The sequence below is a fragment of the Ascaphus truei genome, chromosome 6 (assembly GCF_040206685.1).
Source record: "Ascaphus truei isolate aAscTru1 chromosome 6, aAscTru1.hap1, whole genome shotgun sequence".
Classification (NCBI taxonomy): Eukaryota; Metazoa; Chordata; class Amphibia; order Anura; family Ascaphidae; genus Ascaphus; species Ascaphus truei.
Window position 1 is genome coordinate 85,568,176 of NC_134488.1, and position 23,801 is coordinate 85,591,976.

Consider the following 23,801-nt stretch of genomic DNA (forward strand, 5'->3'; position numbering starts at 1 on the left):
TTTCTTAATCCTTTTGTGGCTACAACAGTCAAGGGGGATACGCATATACAAATACACTATGCTGATTTTGTGGGAGGACCATTATATATACTGTATATTTGCTCACGAGCATCATCTCTAGTAAGTCAATACAAACGTTTCTATTAATAGACAGTGGACCAAATCTTTACCAAAAGAGCTTCCTTGTTTTGTACTGACACGCCATTCACATAGATATGACAGCCAGACCTTCTTGAAGGACATCATGCTCCTTTTAAATAAATCAATTTCCTATTTGTATTTCTTTCTTCAAATGTATCTCACTTTGGGTTGCCCGGAAATGAAGTTTAGCACCGAGTTTAGTAACCCAGGAGATTACATTATTGCCGGATTATTCACATTGCACGAGGGAGAAGTGTCTGCGAAATCCAGACCAGAGATTGACATCTGCCAAAGGTAAGGGGAATTTACATTTGGGAAGACAAGGCAACAGGTATATTTGCTATAATATATGGTCATTTAGAAGGGGCATCTGTTTACAGGAGATATGTGCTAACAATGTAAAATATTGTACAATGTGTTATTCCACCTTATACGGTATATAGATACTATAAATATGGTGCCTGTGTCCTTACATAGTGTTTGCCATTGTTATCTGCTGCTAATTGGAAAACATGTTACTTGTTCTTTGTGTCTTACACCTGCTATTTTTACGGTGCAAACAATGTAAACACCACTTTACAGGATTAGCATTCAGACAGGCATTGGGATAAATTAATTCCTGCCCTTAAGAACTTGTAATGTAGTTTATATGTTGGAAGAATTAAATAGACAATATAATTAAATGTAAGTGCCTTAAGGTTGTAGTACATGGTCAGTAGAATAAATAAGTACATTTGTATGTATATATTAATTTATTTGAAGCAGGTGAATGACTTTGCTTCTGAGACGGTTGGAATGCTTTATTTGGACAGTGATTTCAGAAATAAAAATTGTAGCATGGAACAAATGTCACTTGTCAGTTACAGCTTTAAAACATTTCCAGGAATAATTCATTTAACTGTGTATTTTTTTCCGATTCAGTTTTCCATTAATTACAAGCCGCTGCTGATAAAATCAATTCAATTTGTGGTAAATATCTAGGTATCTCCAGCAAAGATGAGTACCAGTCTTTCTGCCAAACATTGGATGAATTGACACAGCTTAAAACATAATGCTTTATTAAAACATTGAACAATTGTGAACATCTTTTTATGCTGTGATCCCTTGTCCTTGTGTAACTCTTGTGATGGTGATTCCATTGCTACCGCTGCACTGAGTCCCAAGGTTACAGATGCCCTGCGCTCTTCCCCACAACAATTAAAATGATTATCGGGGAAGAGTGTGGGACCTCTGCAAGTATCTCTTACCTGGTACGGCAGCATCTCCTGGCATCTCCTCCTACGGTGTCCTGACAGCATAGCACGCGACGTCAAATGGCATCATGTTGTCATGACGTTGTGACGCCACATGACGTCATGACATCACGTGACATCACAACGTCATGACGCCACGATGTCTGAGGAGGCGATACTGAGCCAGACTAGGTAAGAGGCCCCATGAAAGCCCCTGCACAGAGCCCTGTGTAATACCAAACCAGCCCTCATGCTATTCTAAGTACATCACAAGAGCTGGAACCTTGGTTCTCTCATATTAAAAAACACTACCCAAATACATATAAAAAAAGCTCGTCACCCCCTCAAATACATATAAAAGAACCCCCCCCCCCCTAAAAACCTTGTGCACTACACAAAATGGCCATTGTCCCTTTTTTAATGGACAGTATCAGTAGATATCTATGTGCTTGTGTTCCCCTTATGGTGAAAATTTCAGCAGCGCCTCCAATGTAACCCCTCTTTACTTTACCTCAGACTATAGAACCTGTCACTGAGGTGGGGGCCTGAGTCCTGTAACTTTGGGTTTAACTCTTATAGTGGGTGGTACACAGAGTGAGAAGCAGGAGTAATTAGACACAACAAAACTGTAAGGAATTATAACAAACTTTATATTACTTTATCTATCATTTTAAACAGGGATACATACACAGGGCTACCACATAACCGCACAGTATTTCTGCAATCCTACTAAAACAAATCACTAATGTTGCGCCTCGGTTTTTATATATTTTACAGTCACTACATATTAGTTCACATACCCTGTTGATCAGACAGGGTATTTGTACAATAACCTTTCGTTGGAGCTCTGGATTCAAACAGATTCAGTCTGCTGCTTCTTACAGTTAATTTGAAAACATAATCTGTGTTCCAATGCAGGGGGGTCTCTTTCTTTCCTCTGGCTGTTAAATCCTGAAATTTCTCCTCTTAGCTGTTGCAGTGCTCCCGGAGGTGTCACTGTACTTTGTACTAGCCAGAAAAATCCACCCGTCTCCTCAATCCATGGATCGGTCAGGCCCTTGCAGAGTGTTCAGCAGCAGCCTCACCATATCAAAACAAAATGCCCCACCAGTCCCCTCAGCAATCCCTTTCCAACTGACACCAACGGTCTTTACACTGGCTAAGCAAAGTCACATGATCCAGTGGAATGTAATTCTTAAAGGGGCCATGTCCTGTGCTTATTGCAGACACAGGGGTTTACATACATATAAAATAAGCCCCCCAATACATATAAATGTAACGGGTATCCCCCCACCCAAGAGCATATGGTATATGTGTGCGGGGAACCTAATGTTACCAGGTGTGGTGCTTTACCTGTTAGGCTCACAGGGGGCCTAAGCCTCCGCCACGGGGAGCCGGGGGCACGTATAATAATGATAGGAGTAACCTCGTACTCGGTGCAGCGCCTCCACCTGTGATGGCTCCCACCAGAGGGGGAGTGATCCTCGCAGGACAATATATAGATATCACACAACAGCATGTAAACAACCAATAACTTTACTTGTGAGCATAGGAACATACTTTTGCATATAACATCAACAGGTGTCCCTCCCTAGAGGAGACCGTAACTTCTGCGTCTCGCAGGACGCTATCCCCCTTTCACCGGCTGATCCCACCCCGTGTCCAGTAACCCCACACAATATGTCCTCCACCAGCAGGTGAGATAAATATGTGTGACTGCGCAGCCACTATGTCTTATAATAATAATATAGGATCGTTGGTGCACTTGACGATGGTTACCTGCTGAGCACTCCAGTGCCCGGGCCTGCCAAGGAGCTTCACAAAGGATCCGGAGGCTAACAAACACAGGAACTACCGTCCGGGGCGATCCCACCCGGATGGCTGCTGCAGCCGCAGCGGAGGTCTGAGCCCAAACCTCTGAATGGAAATGCAGCGTCCGCTGTGTCCCTAACTTTCTCCGGATAATAAATGGGGCAGGGTCCCTAACCTGGGGCCTGTCCCTACAACACTCTGCTACTGATGACTCAGGGCTATCTGGGGCCTAGGGGGCTGCTGGCCTAGTGCAGGGAGTCACTGACTCCTGCACCCTATCTCCTTCCCCTAGCTGCTCCGGTTACCAACTGCCAAACGGGCTGCAAGCCCGCGAAATGTATCAATTCTCCCTTGCAGGGAGATGCTGTGGCCCTATTGGCTCCCTGGAGTCATGTGGGGTGCTCCTAGGCTCATGGGATATGTAGTCCCTTATCCAGAGCCCTATTCCTATTGGCCAGCGTTCGCGCGGTCTATCTGCGCATGCGCAATGTCCCTGGCTGGCCGCCGCATGCGGGGACTCACTGCACATGCGTGAAGTTGCGCAACATGGCGGTGCCCTGCTCGGGAGCCGCCAAGGACCTCCGGAGCACCGGAGTGCTCCCTGCTCGGCCCCCACCCTCCAGAAGTGCTGGCGGGTCTATCGAGTGACCCCCGGCAGCGGAAGTAAGAGGAGGGGGGTCGCTACACAAAAGGGAACCTGGCTACATAAAAGAACCCCCACCTCCCCAAATACATATAAAAGAACCCCCAAAATACATATAAAAGAACTCCCATACCCCAATAAATATAAAAGAAGCCCCCCCCAATACATATAAAAGAAGCCCCCCCCCCAATATATATAAAAGAAGCCCCCCACCCCCAAATACATATAAAAGAAGCCTCCACCCCTCCCCCAATTACATATAAAAGCCCTTGCTCTCCCCCAGCTGTGGGCCTCTTTCACTCTGTCCCATGTCAAGCTGCTGGTGCGTGACTGCTGACGTGGTGCTCCCACTCATGATGGTGCATGCCGGAAGCTTATCCCAGCTTTCTTCTGGTGCGCGTTGATGTCAGAGAGGACCGGCGCATGCCAGTATCACAAGCTCGGCATGAGACAGAGTGAGGGAGGCCCGAAGCTGGGGCTCAGTGGTGAGAGGACCGGCAGTTGGGCCCGACCTCTGGCTTGCATCCACCGGGCCCAGAACGCCTCTCTCGGCTCTCCTGCCCTGTCGGCAGCCCTGGTAGTAGCCATTACATCAGAGGATATTAGAGGTGCAAATCGGTTATATTGTGTAAAAGCGACCATACTTTTGTTTATATCCAACTAATCATTTTGTTAAGATATGTAATTTAATTATTGGCACATTGCAGGATTATTGGCACATTGCAGGATTATTGGCACATTGGCACGATGCAGGATTATAATATTTTTGTTTACTGTGTATTTAGTTTTCTCTCGCTTTTTTTAAATTGATTTGGTGCCTGCTTAGATTTTCATTTAAATATATTTTTAAACAACATTATATATTTAACTAACCTTGAACCTTCATTTAGTTCTTATTGCATTCAAATTTGACCCCTAAGAGTAATTTGTTTATCTAGAGCTATTGAGTATTATTGCTTTTGAATACATTGTTGTAACTACTCTTTTTAAATTACTAATATTGTTAGTTATTAATTGATTGGTTAATTTAGTGGGTTTAAAAGCAAACATAATATTTTCTAATCGCGCTATGATGTAAATTGGGAAATGCATTAGGATTGCCTAAAAAATATGTTCATCATTTATTAACTTTTCAGTCAAGCACGATGATGTAAAATAATCTGCCTGTACCAAATTGCCTGATGTCTTGATTTAGTGATAGAGGTCTGTGCACTTATTTGCTGGAGAATTACCTTAAATACTGTACAAAACAATGGGAGTGATTAACTAGGGTCTGTTGCAGGGTTAATGGCAGATAACACTCTATTCGGTGCATTACCCACAAGAGGTTTTTGTGAAACTCCCCCAGTGTTTGCTGAACGCTGCTGTATGAGGAGATCCATAGTTTAGAGGCAACGATAAAGAACATTCAAGCACTTCCAAGCATGAATGTGCATTAAAGACAATTGGGACAGAATGATGTAGACCAGATTATGATGCCAACATTTTTATTCTGTACTATACACCCAGCGGCGGATTTTAAAATCCATAGGCACTTAGCTGTGGCGGCCGCCTCCTTGCTGCCGCCTCCCTTCTCCTTCTGAACCGCAGTGACAAATGTCGCCGTAGACGTCACCAACGTGACGTTGCACGCTGTGTGATGTCACGTTGGCGACGTCCGCGGTGTCATTTGACGCTTCGGCTAAGAAGAAGAAGGGCGGTAACAAGAAGGCGGCCGCCACATTTTATTACCTTCCGATCAGGCCCGTTAGGCCAGAGAGAGCGGTAAATGTATACGGGGCGGACATTTTTGCCGCCCCAAATTGTTGCCGCTCTAGGCCCAGGCCTAACGGGCTTAATGGGAAATCCGCCACTGCATACACCTCAACGGTGGCTATGCTATTTCTCTGACTTCTCTGATTGTTTTTATGTCTACTGTTAGTAGTGTGGGAAAAAACGCCATATAATGATTGAATCAAATATAATGTAGGTAGTGTGAGATAAAACGCTATATGAGATTACATCAGATGTTTTGAGGCTTGTAAGTATTCCTGGAAACATTTTCTGCAGTTATAAACAAACCATATTTAAAGCTAGCAAATTTCTGAAAGGCTCAACTGGCAAAGATTTACACGAGTTAGCAACATATTGGAGAAAAAGAAGGCTGCTCTAAATTTGGAACCTTTGATTATTGAAAAGCAGGGCCACCAACAGAAATCGTGGGGCAGAGTACAAGCATTTTAAGCAGGCCCCCCCGCGTCGGCGGTATTGCGAGCCCCCCCCCCCCCATTTCACACCTCACGAGCCCCTCTCTTCCCATGTATTTCTCTCCCTTCCGTCTCACCCCCTTTCACTCTCCCGCCTCACATGTATTTCTCTCCCCTGCGTCTCACTCTTACTCCCTCTTTTCCTCACTCACCCCCGCTCTCCTCTCCCTCCGACAATTACCCCACACTCACTCATTCCCTCCCCCCTAACACAATGCCCCCCACAAGATATATACCAAAAAAACGTCCCACCCCCCCAATGCAAAAAACTTCCAACTCCCAAGTACATACAACAAAAATCCCCATCCCCCAAATATATACAACCTCCCACACCCCACCAAATGCATACAAAAAACCCACCTACCCAATACATATAAAAAGAAACAATCCATGTAACCCCCCATACACACACACACACACACACACACACACACACACACACACACACATACACATACACACACATATACATATATATAATACATATAACAATTCCCCCAAACCCCCCATACATATATAAATACCCCCAAGCCCCCAATACATATCAAAATACCTCCAAGCCCCCAATACATATAAAAATAAAATACCCCCAAGTCCCCAATACATATAAAAATACCCCCAAGCCCCAATACATATAAAAATACCCCCAAGCCCCCCAATACATATAAAAATACCCCCCCAATACATATAAAATACCCCCAAGCCCCCCAATTCATATTAAAATACCCCCAAGCCCCCCAATTCATATAAAAATACCCCCAAGCCCCGATACATATAAAAATACCCCCAAACATCCTAATACATATAAAATTCCCAGAAGCCCCCCAATATATAGAAAAATACCCCCAAGCCCCCAATACATAGAAAAATACCCCAAGTCCCCTATACATAGAAAAATACCCCTAAGCCCCCCAATACATAGAAAAATACCCCAAAGACATATAAAAATACACACTTACCTTGGGTCAGGGCGGGGTTCCGCTGACTGTGGGGGGGGGGGCGGCCGGTCGCCTCTGCACATTTCCCCAGACCTGTGGCTCTGCTCTGCTCTGCTCGGCTCTGCTGCCGGTCATGGCCGGACCCGGCTCTTCGCTGCCTGCATGAGCTCTGTCCCACGGCGCCAAGCTTCCACTGCCAGAAGCTGGGCCAAACTTCCGGCGCGCTGACGTCAGAGCAAGGTCTCGCACCGACAGTTGACGCCGTCGGACAGAGGTCATGCAGGCAGCTAAGGGCCAGGGCCCGGCCATGACCACAGCAGGGCCTGGCCACAGGTCGGGGGAAATGTGAAGCGCCGGCCGGTTGGGCCCTCCCCAGCCAGCGGGCCCAGGACACTAACCCCGGCAGACCCCCCTGTTGGCGGGCCTGTTGAAAAGAATACAGTTTGGGTGATATTAGCACGCATTGTATACTGTCTGCAGTTATTCTTTATCTGTTCATGCTTTTCTACAAACTAGGATGTTTGGTAGGTTTAACAGTAAAGGTAAAATTTATGAAAGAATTTGAGAAGTAGGTTTTTAGATTTTTTTTGGAAGGCATGTTGCACTATGAGTATAAGAGATTCTCAAAGGTGTAAATTACAATTGAAATACAAAAGTCAGAATTACATTACAGGGATAGCAAATAAAAATACCCCCTGTGAACACATTCACATGTCTCAGATAGTTCTACAAACCTACCTTTCCCCATTATCTCTTAGAGACAATAAGTAAATAAATAATAACATGCAAATGAGCACTCAGTGTGTCACTTTTTGCTTCTTGGCCATTTTAATATGGACCTCTATGTATCCTATTACAGGGATAGGAATTAACAATCAACTTTTAAAACAGCATTAAAGACCAACAAAGTTGACAATTCAGCGTCCACAATAAAAAATAATATAAGCATTTAAGAATGTTATTGAATTGTATACAAACTGTTAACATCAAATTAACCACTGCAATTATATTTACAGTACTATCTTCAATTCCCATGGATATCACTTATTCCAAGCCATGCGGTTCAGCATTGAGGAAATCAACAACTCCAGCACTCTGCTTCCCAATGTTACCCTAGGATATGAGATGTTTGATACCTGCTCCGAGTCTACAAATGTATATGGAACATTGAGGGTTCTCTTACAGTGCACAGAGCCCTATATAAAGATGCAAAACAACTTTACAGAGTACAAGACTAAAGCAATTGCTTTAATTGGGCCAGATAGCAGTAATTTTGCTTTTACTACTGCAAGCATATTAGGCATGTTTCTTGTACCTCAGGTAAGAATTATCTGTGTGTGTGTTTTGCCAGAAAATATTAAAATGATCATAGGAGGTAACTCCCTTTATCAAATCAATTGTTTGCCAATATTTACGCACACTTTCCGGCACTGGAAAAGACTTTACTGCCCATTCATGTGTCTTTCAGTGCGGGATGGTACCTTCTGGCCAGTGGTGTAACTACAATTGTTGGGCCCCCTACAAAATGTTTTTAAGAAAAACCCTTTGTCATTCTATCCCCCCTCCTCTCTAAGGCTGCGCTTATAGTGCCAGCGACGGTGATGCCGCTCCAAAATAAATGCATTGTCGCCGTCGCAAGCGCTTATAGTAAGCGCAACGTGACGGGAGCGACGTCGCGACCAAAATTTTGGTAGCCGGTCAAATTTGATTTTTCAGAGGCTGTCACCACATGTGACAGCCTCTGAACCAATCAATGGCCAGGTCGCTAGCGACGTCACTGCAAAGCGAAATTCAACTTTTGCGGGTGGCGACGGTGACGGGTGATATCATCCGTCGCGTCGCCGTCGCGGGCACTATACGTGCGGCCTTACTCTCTCCTCGCTAACTCTACCACCCTTCTCTTTAACACTTCCACCCTCCTCTTTTACTCTTTTGCTCTTCCTCTAACTCACTCTCCTCTCTAACTTACTCACTCTCCTGTCTAACTCACTCTCCCCACCTCTTTAACGCTCTCACTCTTCCCACTCCTCTCTAACTCTCTCCCTCGTCCCCCTCCTCTCTAACACTCACACTCAATTCCTCCTACTCTCTTACTCAATTCCCCTTCCTTTCACACTCAATACCCTTAATCTCAAACTCAATTCCCCCTCCCCTCCTCACACTCTATCTCCTCCCTCTCTTAGCTGTGGACAGGGGTGAGGCCTGGGTGAGTGATACTGTACTTAACTACATTGTGTTAGCTCTTTTTGTTTAGTAAGCAGCTTGCAACAAAATATTTGCAAGAGTTTCCCTGAATCTACTAAGTAACTCATTTATAGCGAAATCAACCAGTAATATGAGGGTTTAATAATATATGTCATTTTTTTTATGAACTCCTTTGTCAGAGTAATTTAGCTTTACTTACACAATATCACCATAATGTTGATTATATTATTATTATTATTATTATCGATTAATTGTGAAGCACCAACATATTCCGCAGTGTGGTACAATGGGGGTACAAAGTAATGTATATTACATAAACAGAATGACATAACAATAAGGACAAACAAGAGAAAACAGATGCAGAATTTAATGTCAGCCATGCTGGTGAGAGCTTATAGTCTAGAGGGAATAAGGGGCAATGTTGAAACAAAATGTCAAGTGGCTGCTCATTATGAGACTGAGTATGCCTCGGGATGTCGCACAGCTGGTCCCAATAGGCTTGGAGCGGGTTGTAATGTTAAGGATATGTCCGATAGGATTCATTGGTAACCCTTTCAGGAAGTTTTTAATTGTCTAAAAGCTGGGGGATAGTCTGATGGTATATGTTAGTAAATTCCACAGAGAGGGGGCAACACGGGGTCCTTATAGGTGGGAGTGAGAGGAGGTAAGAAGGCAGGAGGGGTGGATGTCATGGACTTGACGTAGAGGGCATTTAGGTGTATGTTTGGGGATGAGGGCTGAGATGTAAAGGGAGCGGCATGGTTGAGAGCTTGTAAATCGGAGCTAGAGATTTTCATTTAATTCTAGAGGATATAGAAGCCAGTGTTGGGATTTGTATAGTGAAGCAGCAGAAGTGGAGTGGAAAGTGAGGTAGATTAGTCTGGCAGCAGCATTTTGGATGTATTGGAATTTGGAAATGCAGATGAGGGGCGTAGACAGAGGAATGGTTGCAGTAGATTATATGATGGGTTTACTTTAGTTCTACTTATGGACACTCCATAGATAAAGTGTCTTCTATAACATAGACTTTTTTTCCCTTTAGATAAGTTATGAAGCTACAAATGAGCTGCTGAGCATCAAACAGATCTATCCCTCTTTCCTCCGAACCATTCCCAGTGACAAATTCCAAGTAGAAGTGATGCTGCATTTGTTACAGAAGTTTAATTGGACTTGGATTGCAATTATTGGAAGTGACAATGTGTATGGCAGACATGGATTGCAAAGTCTATATACCCTGGTAGTTAAAAATGGAATATGTGTAGCTTACCAGGGAATAATCCCATACAACATGGACAGGACAGTAGTCAGACAAATGGTGGGAAATATAATACAAACTAGAGTCAAGGCTATCGTGGTTTTCTCCACTTATTTCCTTGCTAGAATATTTTTTGAAGAAGTTGTTCAAGGAAACCTCACTGACAATGTTTGGATTGGCAGTGAAGACTGGTCAGTTGACTCACGGATCTCTAGCATCCCAAACATAAAAAAAATTGGCTCTGTACTTGGGGTCTCTGTGGGACAAATCAATTTACACAGACTGAGTGACTTTGAGGCTGCTTATATCAGCTCTGTTAAAGCAGACAACGTGCAAAGATATAACTGTGACCAAGTCTGCCAAGAATGTCAAACATTTACTCTGCAAAACATGTCCATTCCCAGCCAGTTTGATGTGTCTGCTTCTTTCAATGTTTATTCTGCAGTATATGCCATTGCATATGGCTTGCATGAACTGCTTCATTGCAAATCAGGACAATGCAGTGAGGATACTTTTTATCCCTGGCAGGTTAGTATTTATCAGGAGCACAAACAAAATCCAATCAACAGACAACCTTATAGCCTACAGCTGTAGGAGCTTCTGTTTGGCACTGTTTCTGTTCAAAGCCACTTTCTTTACTAAGATAATACACTGCAGTTGTCTTTAGCTATTTCTTCTGTCCACCCATCCAGCCACGTTTTCGACCCCATTCGATCCCTGCCGTTTTCGCTATTTAAAATACCTTTATCCCTATCCCAACTGAATTTCTTTCTTGTACTAGCTTCAACCATTTTGTTAAGAGACATTAATCAACGGCGCTTCAAGTAAATATATACATGTTCCTCCCGATTCCAACACCCTTCAGCTCCAGAGCATGACCCTTTTTAGCATAAACATGCGTCTGTTATTTACCTTTATGACACCTTTGCTATATTTGTATTTTATTTTCCCTTTCTTCTATGATGTACAAGATGTTGTAAAATGTATCAAGATACATTTCAATTGCACATTTTGTAGACAAAACATTTGGTTTATAGTTTAGTCTTTCTGGATATATTTTATGGTGAGCATGTGCATCTGCTCGGTTGTTCTCTTTGCATCTAATTTATTATATTTTCTCCTTGAGATATGGATTCCAGAAGTCAACACAGTATGCTTGTGATGGGAGACCAGTACTTGTAACACCGAAAACCTTTCGTGTTCACTTTCACCAAGCACAGGACAAAGTAATTGAATAAACAGGGTTTATTCTGGCAGAACCAACATATACACAAAATACGCAATATGACATACTCTCGCCACACTGGGGACCTGGGGGAAGACTCTAGTCTCGACTGGGTGCAGGGACCTGTTTCAGTAGGTTTACACTGTCCGCTTCTTCTCCAGGAATCCAAAATTCTATTTGCGCAATAGCAACTATGAAACTGTCGCAAGCCGTATCTCTGTCAAGCACGTAGGATCTCTCTCAGCATCCCACTAGCTTGTTTCCATAGATGAATCTGAACTGCTGTGATGCCCAGCTCCTTACATAGCTCCCCTGAGCTATCTAAAACATTTAGCCAGCACGGCAGCCAATCACTACCGCGAACCGGTAGAGGGCTCAACGGAGGCTCGTCTGGCTGCGCCTATCAGAGGAGGGGGGCGGGTTTATGTACTCAAGACTGCCCCGTGAGCACGAGACTGCTTGGAGAGCGCGGAATTCAAACTGGCTCACAGAAACAGCACCTGCGGGGCTGAGACCTGGCAACTGATTCTATTAGCCAGTCCTCTACCTCCCTCTGGGTAGGCGCTTCAGAGTCTGTGGAATACAATGGGCTCTACTTCACTGAGAGCCCTATTCCCAGATCTGATCAGCTGCCTTTCACCACTCACAATAAGTCTTGGCACCTCAGCCGTCCCCCACCTTTGTCCTGATCATATCATTTCTATGGAACAGCTCAGCTATGTGAATTACTGAGTCTCCTCCCATAGAAATGATACTTTCAGTCACATAACACAATTTACACATTACAGGGCTGACACCCAAATTCACTGAACAATGCTGGTTCACTAAACTGGGGGAATTGCTACGACAGGGATTAAAGTGCTTTGAATACATTATACTGTATTTATACACAAGTTAGTTTACATTCCCTCCCTAGACATTAAATACATCTGGCTGAAATATACATTACTGAGACAGACAGTTTACTCGGTTTTAGGTGTAGCTAGCTGGGCTACACCTTTATTTTGTGATGCCAGCTTCCCCTATCGTCACAATGCTATGTTAGGTTAATGATCTATAAAGTTGCTACCTAACTTTTTAGATGCTAATACCTTTCCCTATATAGCCTTGCTGCTTTGTTTATCATGATGGTCGACAGTATTGTGTCATCATGTGTTTTGTTCAAATGGTTTTTTGGGCCAAGAGCTAACTTTGCATTTGTTAAAAAGTAACTGTAGTTTCCAATCTTCTAGTCTTTCTAGATCATTACGAATTGTTATGCCTCCCCTGAAATGCCAATATTGTTGTAGATCTTTGTGTCACCTCCATTTAGACATATTTCCCTTTCAGACGATCTGATAATGTCAATACATATTAGAGATCATCAGCCCCATTGAAACACTCTACTGGTCTCAGTATAGTATTCAAAGTGAATTGCAAAGATCATCTATCCCTCCACCAACATCCTTCTTGGGATCTTTATTCCTCTAGGTCAAGATAACTTTATACATCAAATAAGAAGAAAACATACAACATAGGTTTCACAAAAATGCTTGAATATGTATTTATTTATTTTTATTTACAGTAGATCGTTTTGTAGCTCAGAACACACAACACTCAATTCTTTCATCTTCTCCAAAACATTTTTTAAACTATGTTTGGGGCTATTTATTATCAATTTCCCAGCTTCAACACTTGTGCAAACCAGGGATAACCTAGAACCTAATTTATTCAATTTAGAAATAAAACACATTTATGTATTTTATGCAGTTTTTAAACAGTTTTACATCAGTCTTGCTACTAATATTAAAGATCTCAATTACTATTCTCCAAAGGGTCGGATCACACTGAGGGGGCTATTCTAGCAGCTTCGATAACCAACTCATCGAGGATTTTTTGAGCAGTTCTCACAACATTTTGCAAGGTTGCTATTAAGAAAGCATTGATGAGTTGGCCAAAACGTACGGGGAAGGCATTTTGTTGCAATTTCTCACTCCTGCCCAAACTCGCCGAGCGGGAGCTGCAAAACAGCTCCAACTCGCATTTTTTCTGAAATCACGCTATTTTGTAGCTCCAATGAGCTTATTCCAATGAGCTCTGGAATTGTGAGTTTATCCCAGATTGCCAAGGATGGCAAGATGGGATCTGAGAGCAAGATTTAGAATAAAAAATGCATTTTCCTGCATCGGATTGATGCCAGGGGTCTCCGGAACTGATACGCATTAATATCAGCTCCGGAGACCCCCAGCTTCCAACCGATGCAATAAAAATACATTTACAGGCAACTTCAGTACCTTAGCCGCTAACTGCTAAGGCAATGAAGGGGTTAACTACCCGTTCTCAGTATATTGTGGGTAGCGGGGGTGGGTGAAGGTGGTATTTTCCCCATGGTGGGTGTTCAGGCCTTGCAGGGGGGGTTGCGGGAGGAGTTAACCCCTTCATTACCTTAGTGGTTAATACCGCTAAGGTAATGAAGGAATGAACCCCTCCCGCTACCCACCCGGTAGGCATAAACACCCACTGCAGGCCAAATGCCACCTTCACCCAGGCCCGCTACCCACAATAAACATTACAACACAATACTAGCCAATACACCCATTCATTGCCAGTGTGGTTACCTATGCCCTCAATGAGAGCAAAGATAACCCCAATGGGAATGAATGGGCACTCCTTCTATCCCCAACAACCATAACATTACAGTGCAATAATGGACAAAATTACTGTTATCCAGATATGGATAATAGTGCATTTGCCCATTCAAAATAAAATATTATCCAACCAGCATAAAGCAAATAAAACTTCTACTTACTGCTGCCAGGATGAGGGCCATCCGCCTCTTCCTCCCCATCCTTATCCTCTGTTGGCAGGAACACAACAATAAAAAACACAATCTAATGGCCCCTAACCCTTTAATCACCAGTAATTAAGGGGTTAATCCCCCTCCCCTGCTACCCGAGCAGCCTAACCACCCACACTGGGGCAACTATCCCCACCCTCTACCCATTGATAGGCACAGTGGTACATCATGCCCATATAATATGGGCATGATAAGCCACTATAGCCGTCAATTGGCAACCTAAAAAAAACCATCAGCACCTAATCAACACAACAATAACAAAACCCAAGCACCTAAACAACACAACAATGAAAGAAACCAATCACAATAATAAAATAAATCAAATGTCTAAACAACACAACAATAAAGGAATCAAATGCCTAAACAACACAACAATTAAAGAAATCAAACACCTAAACAAGCCATTTTTTTTATAAAAACAAGCCCTAGAAATACATAACAATTAACTCAAAACAAGAAACACAAATACAAAAGATAACAATTAATTAAAAACAAACATTTGCCTAAAAATGCATTGCCTGACACTGTATTTATCTATAATGGGCATAGATAAATACATTGGCAGTCAATGCGCAAGCAAAAAAATTTAAATTAAAAAATACAATAAAAAACCTGAAAAATTAAAATGACATACATTCAATGTTTTTCTTACCTTTAGATGTCTTCACCCTCCGATTCCCGATGTATTAGAAAACTCTCGATCTGTGACGCCATCCTCAGCGATCCTCCGCAATCTTCAGCATCAGGTAAAATCTTCTTTCTTCATTCTTCTTTACTTGCAATCCTTCGAAATCCATAGGTAGATGTTGTCTCGTCGTCTCAATAAGCTAAAATGAAATTGGACAGGTCTTATATAAGGACTGTGACGTCACATTTTATGGTCAGAAAGTACAGCATGCAATCGGATTGGAGCTGTACCATGTGACAGGCTTTTTTTTTTTTAAGGATGTGACATCTCCAAGGGATGTCCTTTGGTGACAATCCGATTGGTTGAAGTACCATGTGACATGTTCCATTTTTTTTTAAAGAATGTGACATCATCTTTAAGGATGATGTCACATCCTTTAAATGAAAAAAAAAGGCTGCCATCACATGGTACAAGAACCTAAGGGATTGTGAGTGTACCAAGTGGTATCTCACAATCCCTTTGGTTCCTGTACCATGCAATGGCAGCCCTTTTCTAAATGGATGTGCCATTGCCCTTAAAGATGATGTCATATTCTTAAAAACAAAATGGTACAGCATCCAATCGGATTGGAGCTGTACCATCTGACCCTAAAATGTGATATCATAGGTCTTATATAAGGCCTGTCCTGACTCATTTTAGCTTAAGACGACAAGACAACATCTACCTATGGATTTCTATGGATTACAAGTAAAGAAGATTGAAGAAAGAAAATTTTACCTGATGCTGAGGATCACGGAGGATCACTGAGGATGGCGTTATGGATCGAGTTTCCTGATACATTGGGAATCGGAGGGTGAAGACATCTAAAGGCAAGAAAAACATTAAATGTATGTAATTTTATTTTTTCAGGTTATTTTATTGTATTTTTTAATTTTTATTTTTTTTGCTTGCCCATTGACTGCCGATGTATTTATCTATGCCCATTTCGGGTAGAAATAAATACAGGGACAGGCAATGCATTTTTAGACAAATGTTTGTTTTTAATTATTTGTTTTGTATTTGTGTTTCTTTTATTGAGTTAATTGTTATGTGTTTCTAAGGCTTGTTTTTATTACATTTTTTAATTGTTTAGGCATTTGATTTCTTTAATTGTTGTGTTATTTAGGCATTTGATTTAATTTATCGTTCTGTTGTTGAGGCATTTGATTTCTTTTATTGTTGTGCTGTTTAGGTGATTGTTTTTTTTAATTGTAGAATCGGTGGATTGGTCAGCGCACGGGTTTTTCGCTCACAGGATGAAAAGAGAAAATGAGGGACACGTGATTAGTGTCAAGCCATACAAAACATTTAACCAGTAATATAATGTGGTTGTTTAATAAAAAATGAATAAAAAATGCTTGGATAAAAAATCTTTTAAAACACTTTGTTAAAAGACTGAATTGGGGCTTGGATGCAGATGTCTAAGTAAAAATACTTCAAAGGATAAAAAAGGTTTCTGTGGTTGGTGGTGGTGTGAGGAATGGGACATAGAAAATATAAAGGGACTGTGGGGGCCGGTGATTGGCGCGCTTGTGTGCAGCCTGCTGCCAAACAGGAAAAGTGATGCTGCTTGTGCAGTAAAAAACAGTAAAAAACAGCCTGCTGTCTGGCAAAAGTGGTGATGCTTGTTTGGCAGTAATCGTTATATTTGAGTGTTTGCCAGAAGCAATGGATTCCGCCTCCTTCTGCTGGAGGTGGTATGTGGTGCTGGTAAATGAAGTAGAACGGAGTTTTCTGGTGTAGGGGTGACTGCCTACTCCTCCTTATGGAGGTGGTATGTAAGTGGCTTCTCTCCCGGGTGCCCGATTCAAAGAAAAAAGGGCCGAGACCGGTGAGTGGGTTAAGGTGAGTTTATTAAGTAATATACAGCAGAAAGAATAAAAACACTTACAATACAGCTTTGGCAATAGCCCAGCTGCAGCCTGATCGTCCGATGGCGCTCCTCCGACCGGTGTATCCCCCGTGACCGCGTCCGATGGCGGGAACCGGAAGGGGAGGGCTTACCGGATGTCAACAGGCTGGCTGGGTCCTTCAGGTAATGGGCTCCGGCAGGGAACTACGCGTTTCGCAGTGATGCTTCGTCAGGTTCCTGTTTTTTTTAATTGTTGTGTTGTTTAGGCGCTTGGGTTTTGTTATTGTTGTGTTGTTTAGGGGCTGTTGTTTTTTTTTTAAGTTGCCCATTGACTGCTATTGTGGCTTATCATGCCCATATTATATGGGCATTATGTACCACTGTGCCAATCAATGGGTACAGGGTGGGGATAGTTGCCCCAGTGTAGGTGGTTAGGCCGCCCGGGTGAGTAGTGGGGGAAGTGGGTTAACCCCTTAATTACTTTAGCATTTACTAACCGCTAAGGTGATTAAGGGGTTAGGGGCCATTAGATTGTATTTTTTATTGTTGTGTTCCCGTCAATGGAGGACAAGGTCAGGGTGGAAGACGAGGATGGCCTTAATCCTGGCAGGGGTAAGTAGAAGTTTTATGTACTTTATGCTGGCTGGATAATGTTTTATTTTGAATGGACAAATGCATTATTATCCAGATCAGGATAATAGTAACTTTCCCCATTACTGTACTGTATGTGTTGGGGGGTTGTTGGGGGTAGAGGAGGTGAGTATTAGGGTTGTTGTGTTTTTTAATGTTTGTTGGGGTTAGAGGGATAGGGTGAAGGGACTAGTTGCCCTAAGGGTGGGTGGTTAGGCTGACCAGGTGGGTAGCGGGAGTGGTTAACCCCTTCATTACCACAGCGGTTCCCACTGCTATAGTAGTGAAGGGTTAACTCGTCCCGCAACCTTCCCGGCAGGCCTACCACCTTCATCCACCTCTTCTGCCCCTAATAAACAGGCTATTCATAAATTTGTATACTAGTGTGCGTAAGCAGGGGGTCTCCGGAGCTGAACCGCATTGATTTCAGGTCCGGGGACCCCCGTGCTTCTCTAGTTACAGGCCCTGTTATGTGGTGCCGGTACCCATGCAATTTAAATCTCCCACGTCACGTGACCGGGACATTTAAACGCATAGGAGATACCCCGTACTGGAGCCTGTAACTTGGGAATCAGGGGGTCCCTGGACCTGAAATAAATGCGGTTCTGCTCCGCAGACCCCCTGCTCACGCACACTAGTATTAAAATTTTAATAAAAACACTGTGATCGCCTATGAGATCTGTGCAGGGAGAGACGGTTCTCCCTATGCAGCTCAGATTGCAAGAAAATCGCAGGGGGAGAACTTGCAAAAAACTGAGATTATTTTGCTTCTAAGCCGTACGGTTTTGGCATTTTCCTACCTCACGGTGTGAGAGGGTTTCAGATTCTTTCTGAATACCATGATAACACAAATGACAACCCGTTCAGCGGGCACATGCCAAACCTTGCGAGATAGCAGCAAACTCTTCGAAGCTACTAGAATGAGACCCTGAGATGGGCCGCAAATTGCCATGGTCTTAAATTTCAGCTTACGCCAATCGCGGTGCGATCAGTCACTTAGAGAATGCTAAATTAGCTTCTAAGACACATTAACATTCAGTAGCCACTCCATTCTTTCAGTTTTGTCTGAATCCTCACCTTCTGTACAGTATGTTCCATATGTGCATTTGTGCAGCTTCTACAACAAGTGAAGATGGTCAATTTCAGCCTTTACAACCAGTCAATATATTTTGATGACAATGGAGATCCTGCAACTGGTTATGACATAGTATTGTGGGACTGGAATGGGGACAATCCATCGTTCAATATAATTGGATCATTCAGTCAACACCCAAGAAGACTAGAGTTGGCAAAAAATCTCGATTGGCACACAAATGATAATGCGGTAAGTCAGCTCAGCTTTTAAGTATTTCCAGTCTTCACTGATTAGACGATTAGACTGCTGTTTTTACCATTCCTCTACAATATCACATATTAAAATATTACAGGCATCTGGTATTATGTTTCTACTGCAATTGGTCATTATTTAGTATTTAATTTTTATCATTATAAAAATGAAATACTGATTTTATTATGAAAAATTAAATATGTTAAGAGTACTTATCTACCATTAATAATTATTATAAAGGCAGCCATCTGTTTTGCCAATATGACTATAACGTGGGTATTCTTCACCTATACCTCCTTGGTATTGCAATTTGTATTATTGTCCAATTTACCAAATCTGATTATGTAACTCAGGGGTCTCCAAACCTGTCCTCAAGAGCCGCACACAGGCCGGCTTTTATGGATATCCCTGTTTCAGCACAGGTGGCTCAATCAGTAGCTCAGTTAAGCACTGAGGCACTGATTGAGCCACTGATTGAGCCACCTGTGCTGAAACAGGGATATCCATAAAAGCCGGCCTGTGTGCGGCTCTTGAGGACAGGTTTGGAGACATCTGATGCAACTGGATCAGTTTTAAATGGCTGTTCAATGCCCTCACATACAGACGAGACAACGAGTATTCTATAGCTTGCCTTAAACTAGCCCGGTTACATGCTGGGTGTAACCTGGCTAGTTTAAGGCAAGTTTAAGACATTTCTGCATTGACTAATGACCCATCAGATTAACACAGCAGGGGTCCCAGGCAGCCCCATTCAGTTTGAATGGGACTGTCAGGGACCCCGCTGTTAATCTGATGGGCCATTAGTCAATGCAGAAATGCCTTAAACTTGCCTTAAAACTAGACCCAGCATGTACCCAGCATGTTCCTGGGTCTTTCTGGCGATTGCCACTGGTTTGTGTTAGAATAACCGTCGGCACTACAGTATGTTCTTCTCAAACCTGATATACAGTAACCTTCGTTTGCCAATGCATTATTTTATGTCTAAATCTATGGACCTCATTCCCTGTAAAGCTATATATGAGGCTGTCTGGAAACCTCCGATTGCACACTATCATCCCTGAATCAAAACTGTATGATTGACAAAAGAAAAGCAGCATACCAAATGGGATATTGCATACATTGTTTATACGACTACTGCTATGATCCCAAACTGAAACCTTTATCAAGGTGTGCCAAAACATTAGTAATATAAACGGTATTTATACAATTACCTATTGGATGTGCTGCTTTTTTGTTATTCTGAACTGTGGATTATTTGATCAGTGTTGGTGAATGCTGTAGCATCTGAAATTAGTTTTTGGATATGTTGGCAAACGTTTTGTCAAAGGCATTATATTTTCTCAAGAAGCAAATGTTCTAAATTTGATTAAAAATTTTTTAGAAGGCCAAGGCTGATGGATGATGGATGATGGATATTACTCCAGTCTGCTTATCTTTTCCGGCCCTCCTGCCTCTACTACTTTAACTCCAGTGGAGATCACTATTATTAAACATATACACAAGGAAGATCATGTACACACAGAGTAGATAACTGGTATCATGCAATGTTATATACTGCGATGCTCTTCGACTGAGCCACTGATTGAGCCACCTGTGCTGAAGCAGGTATGTTATGAAAACCTGACCTGTTGGTGGCCCTTAGGGACTGGAGTTGCCCACTCCTGTGCTACAATGTCTTCCATCCAACAGACGAAAAATAATACCCTAAAAAGTCCAAAAACTCAAAATATAAGACACATTTATTTTATCCTAAATTCTTGGTACAAAACATAGCACAAGTTGCTCCACCAGTGATTAGATAGAAGGTCCATGTCCCCTCAGTGTAAGAGGAGTATGTGGAATGTGTATAGGTGCAAACTAGCTTACAGATCAGTAGAAATATATACCGTATTGGCCTGAATATAGTACGGCCTCGCACATAATACGACCCTAAAGTTTTGAAGGTGTTCTACATGAAAAATAAAAGGTGTTGGGCTGAGCATGTAATACGAGTACAGTTTTCGGAAGGACATTTTTAGGAAAAAACCATAGCACTATATTCAGGCCAATACGGTATACAGTATATATAGCAAATTAAAAAATATTTTAAAAATATTTATAAATATTATATCAACCACTAGGTGAGAACCAGTTGTACTTCCATTAGCAGAATCATTGATCCTTTTGTATACCTTTTCTAGTAGTTAATTTGTTTTTGCTTATCATTTACTCTTGTAAATGAGGTCATACTTTTCCGTTTCCAGTATGTCATCAGCTCAATTGCATACCCTATACAGAAAGCACAACTACTTCATATCAAGTGACCTGTATTTAAAATCCAGTGCCACTTTATGTTTTATGGAACACGAATGCCACTGCTTGTTCCTGTAACCAAGGAAGCTCTTTCAGCAATACACATATTATCAATGTACTAACCAACCTGGCAGCAACATAGATTCCTTCTGTTATACGGATCCTACGTCATTTACATTTTAAGCTTTTATTAAATGCAGGTTCCTGTATCCATTTGTTCTAAAGAATGTGGGAAGGGAGAGAGACGGGTGCAAACGGGCCCTCATGGATGCTGTTTCCAATGTATATCTTGCCCAAAAATGAGCTTTCTTAATACAAGTGGTAAGTCCTATCCTATTTTGATCAGAAAAAAATATTTGTTTAAATGTAAGAACATTCTGCAGTTTTCTCAAAATGGAATATGCTAAAAATAGGAAATACAACATTTGTAAAACATCATTTCAAATCTACTTCTAATATGGTGGCATATGTACAAACAGCTAAACTAATATGTTCTGTAAGTTTCAAATTAAATATTTCAAAATCGTTATTGTAATAAACCTCAAAAATGGTTTCTCTGTTGGTTTATCCTTTGAGGTTTAACTTTGCCTACAGTATTTTTAAGGATGTCTTCATTCATTTCTGAAATGCTGCACCATCAAAGTTTATTACTCTTAAGTGACTAAATACTGTACACTTGATTTGCAAAAAAATTAAAGCTTATTATTTTCCTTGTGCAGATCTGTATGCATGTCAGCAATGTGGACTTAAGCAGTGGTCTCCACCCAGGAGTGAAATGTGTCACAACAGAACCTTAGAATATCTTTCCTGGACTGATCCAGTCTCAGTTGTTCTTCTGGTTATAATAACATTACTGCTTATAATAACCATAGCCATTGCTGTGGTCTTTACATTGAATTTAAACACGCCAGTTGTTAAATCTGCCGGTGGAAAGATGTGTTTAGTGATGTTAATGTCTTTAGCATGTTCTTGTTGCACATTATATTGTTATTTTGGAAAACCTCATAAAGTTACATGTATGATAAGACAGCCTCTCTTTGCAGTAAGTTTCACTGTTTGCTTATCATGCATTGTTGTTCATTCTTTTCAAATTGTGTGTATTTTCAAAATGGCCACTCATATGCCTAAAATGTATAACATTTGGGTGAAAAAGAATGGACATAATAATTTTATCATTGTAAGTTCTGCTGCACAGATCTTAATTTCCACCATTTGGATTGCTGTAAAGCCTCCTGAAGCAATTGAAAATTATTCCATATTTGAGGACCAGATCATTTTCGAATGTTCTGAGACTAACTCCATAGGATCTATCACTGAAATAGTTTACATTGGGATGCTCAGTATGTTTTGCTTCATTTTCTGCTATATGGGAAAAGATTTACCAGAGAATTATAATGAAGCGAAATGTATATCATTCAGTTTACTGGTCTACTTTTTCTCCTGGATTGCTTTTTTCACAACCTACATAATCTACAAAGGGAAATATATTGCAGCGGTGAATGTTACTTCTGTACTGGCCAGTATATTTGGTATTCTTAGTGGCTATTTTACTCCTAAATGTTACATCATTCTTTTTAGACAAGAGTTAAACACCACAAAGCATTTCCAAACCGCAATCCAAAACTACACAAAGAAACAATCTGTGCAGTAGGGTAACATCAAATGCCAACAGGTTTACTAATATTCTAATTTAACATGACTCTTTGTATAAAAATGTAACAAAGTCTATGTTCAAACTAAAATTACATGTGCTTTTAAGATGAACTATTAGACTACTATGTTTACAAATCAGAGGGTAATGTATCTAATTCTCCCTGTGGCAGTTAATTCAAAAATATAAGAGATAGATTTGTGATAGATAGTAATTCCTTTTACAGGAGCAATCAGTCATAGCAAATTTTTTTGGTGTTTTTTTTTCCATATAAATATAGAATTGAAAAACGGGGTCTCCGGAGCTGAACCCCGATAATTTCAGCCTTGGGGACCCCCTGAGCTTCCGGAAATACTTACCTCAGAAATAGGTGCCGGTAGCCACTCTCCTCCGCTACCAGGGTGCACAATATGTCCGCGGTTCAAAGATTTTGCTCCCTGCGGACCAATAGGAAGCCGTGACATCTTCGGTAAAGCTTCCTATTGGCCCATGTAACGTGGGACCTTTACATTTTAAAGCCCTGCTTGCTCAGCCGAGCGTACGGACACAGGGGTATGGGGCTATTAAAAATATGTCCTTACTCTCGAGTGTACTTAAAGTGAGTGTCCTTAAACCGGGGTATGCCTGTATAGAGTTTTTGAAACCTCATAAGCTTGTTTGTCCAGTGTACTGTAAACTTTCAACTTAAAAAATATGTACTAATTTTATCACAGAAAAAATATATGTTCTACAGCAATGGCATTTATTTTTCTTAGATACACCTGGTGTTTGTTGTGTTTGGTAACTGTTTTGCAAAAAGGGTGACTTGATAAATGACTATTTAAAAGGCTTTGAATCTGCTCCATTCAA

The 23,801-nt window shown here is 41.7% G+C and overlaps 1 protein-coding gene across 1 annotated transcript; it reads left to right on the forward strand.

The window, feature by feature from the left end:
- The first annotated feature begins 243 nt into the window (after positions 1-243).
- LOC142496505 (taste receptor type 1 member 1-like) lies at positions 244-23,801 on the forward strand. Its single transcript, XM_075603180.1, has 6 exons — positions 244-435; positions 8,029-8,332; positions 10,260-11,000; positions 18,797-19,006; positions 21,502-21,622; positions 22,021-23,801. The coding sequence occupies exons 1-6, from the start codon at positions 245-247 to the stop codon at positions 22,950-22,952; spliced, it is 2,499 nt and encodes an 832-aa protein (XP_075459295.1). The 5' UTR covers position 244; the 3' UTR covers positions 22,953-23,801.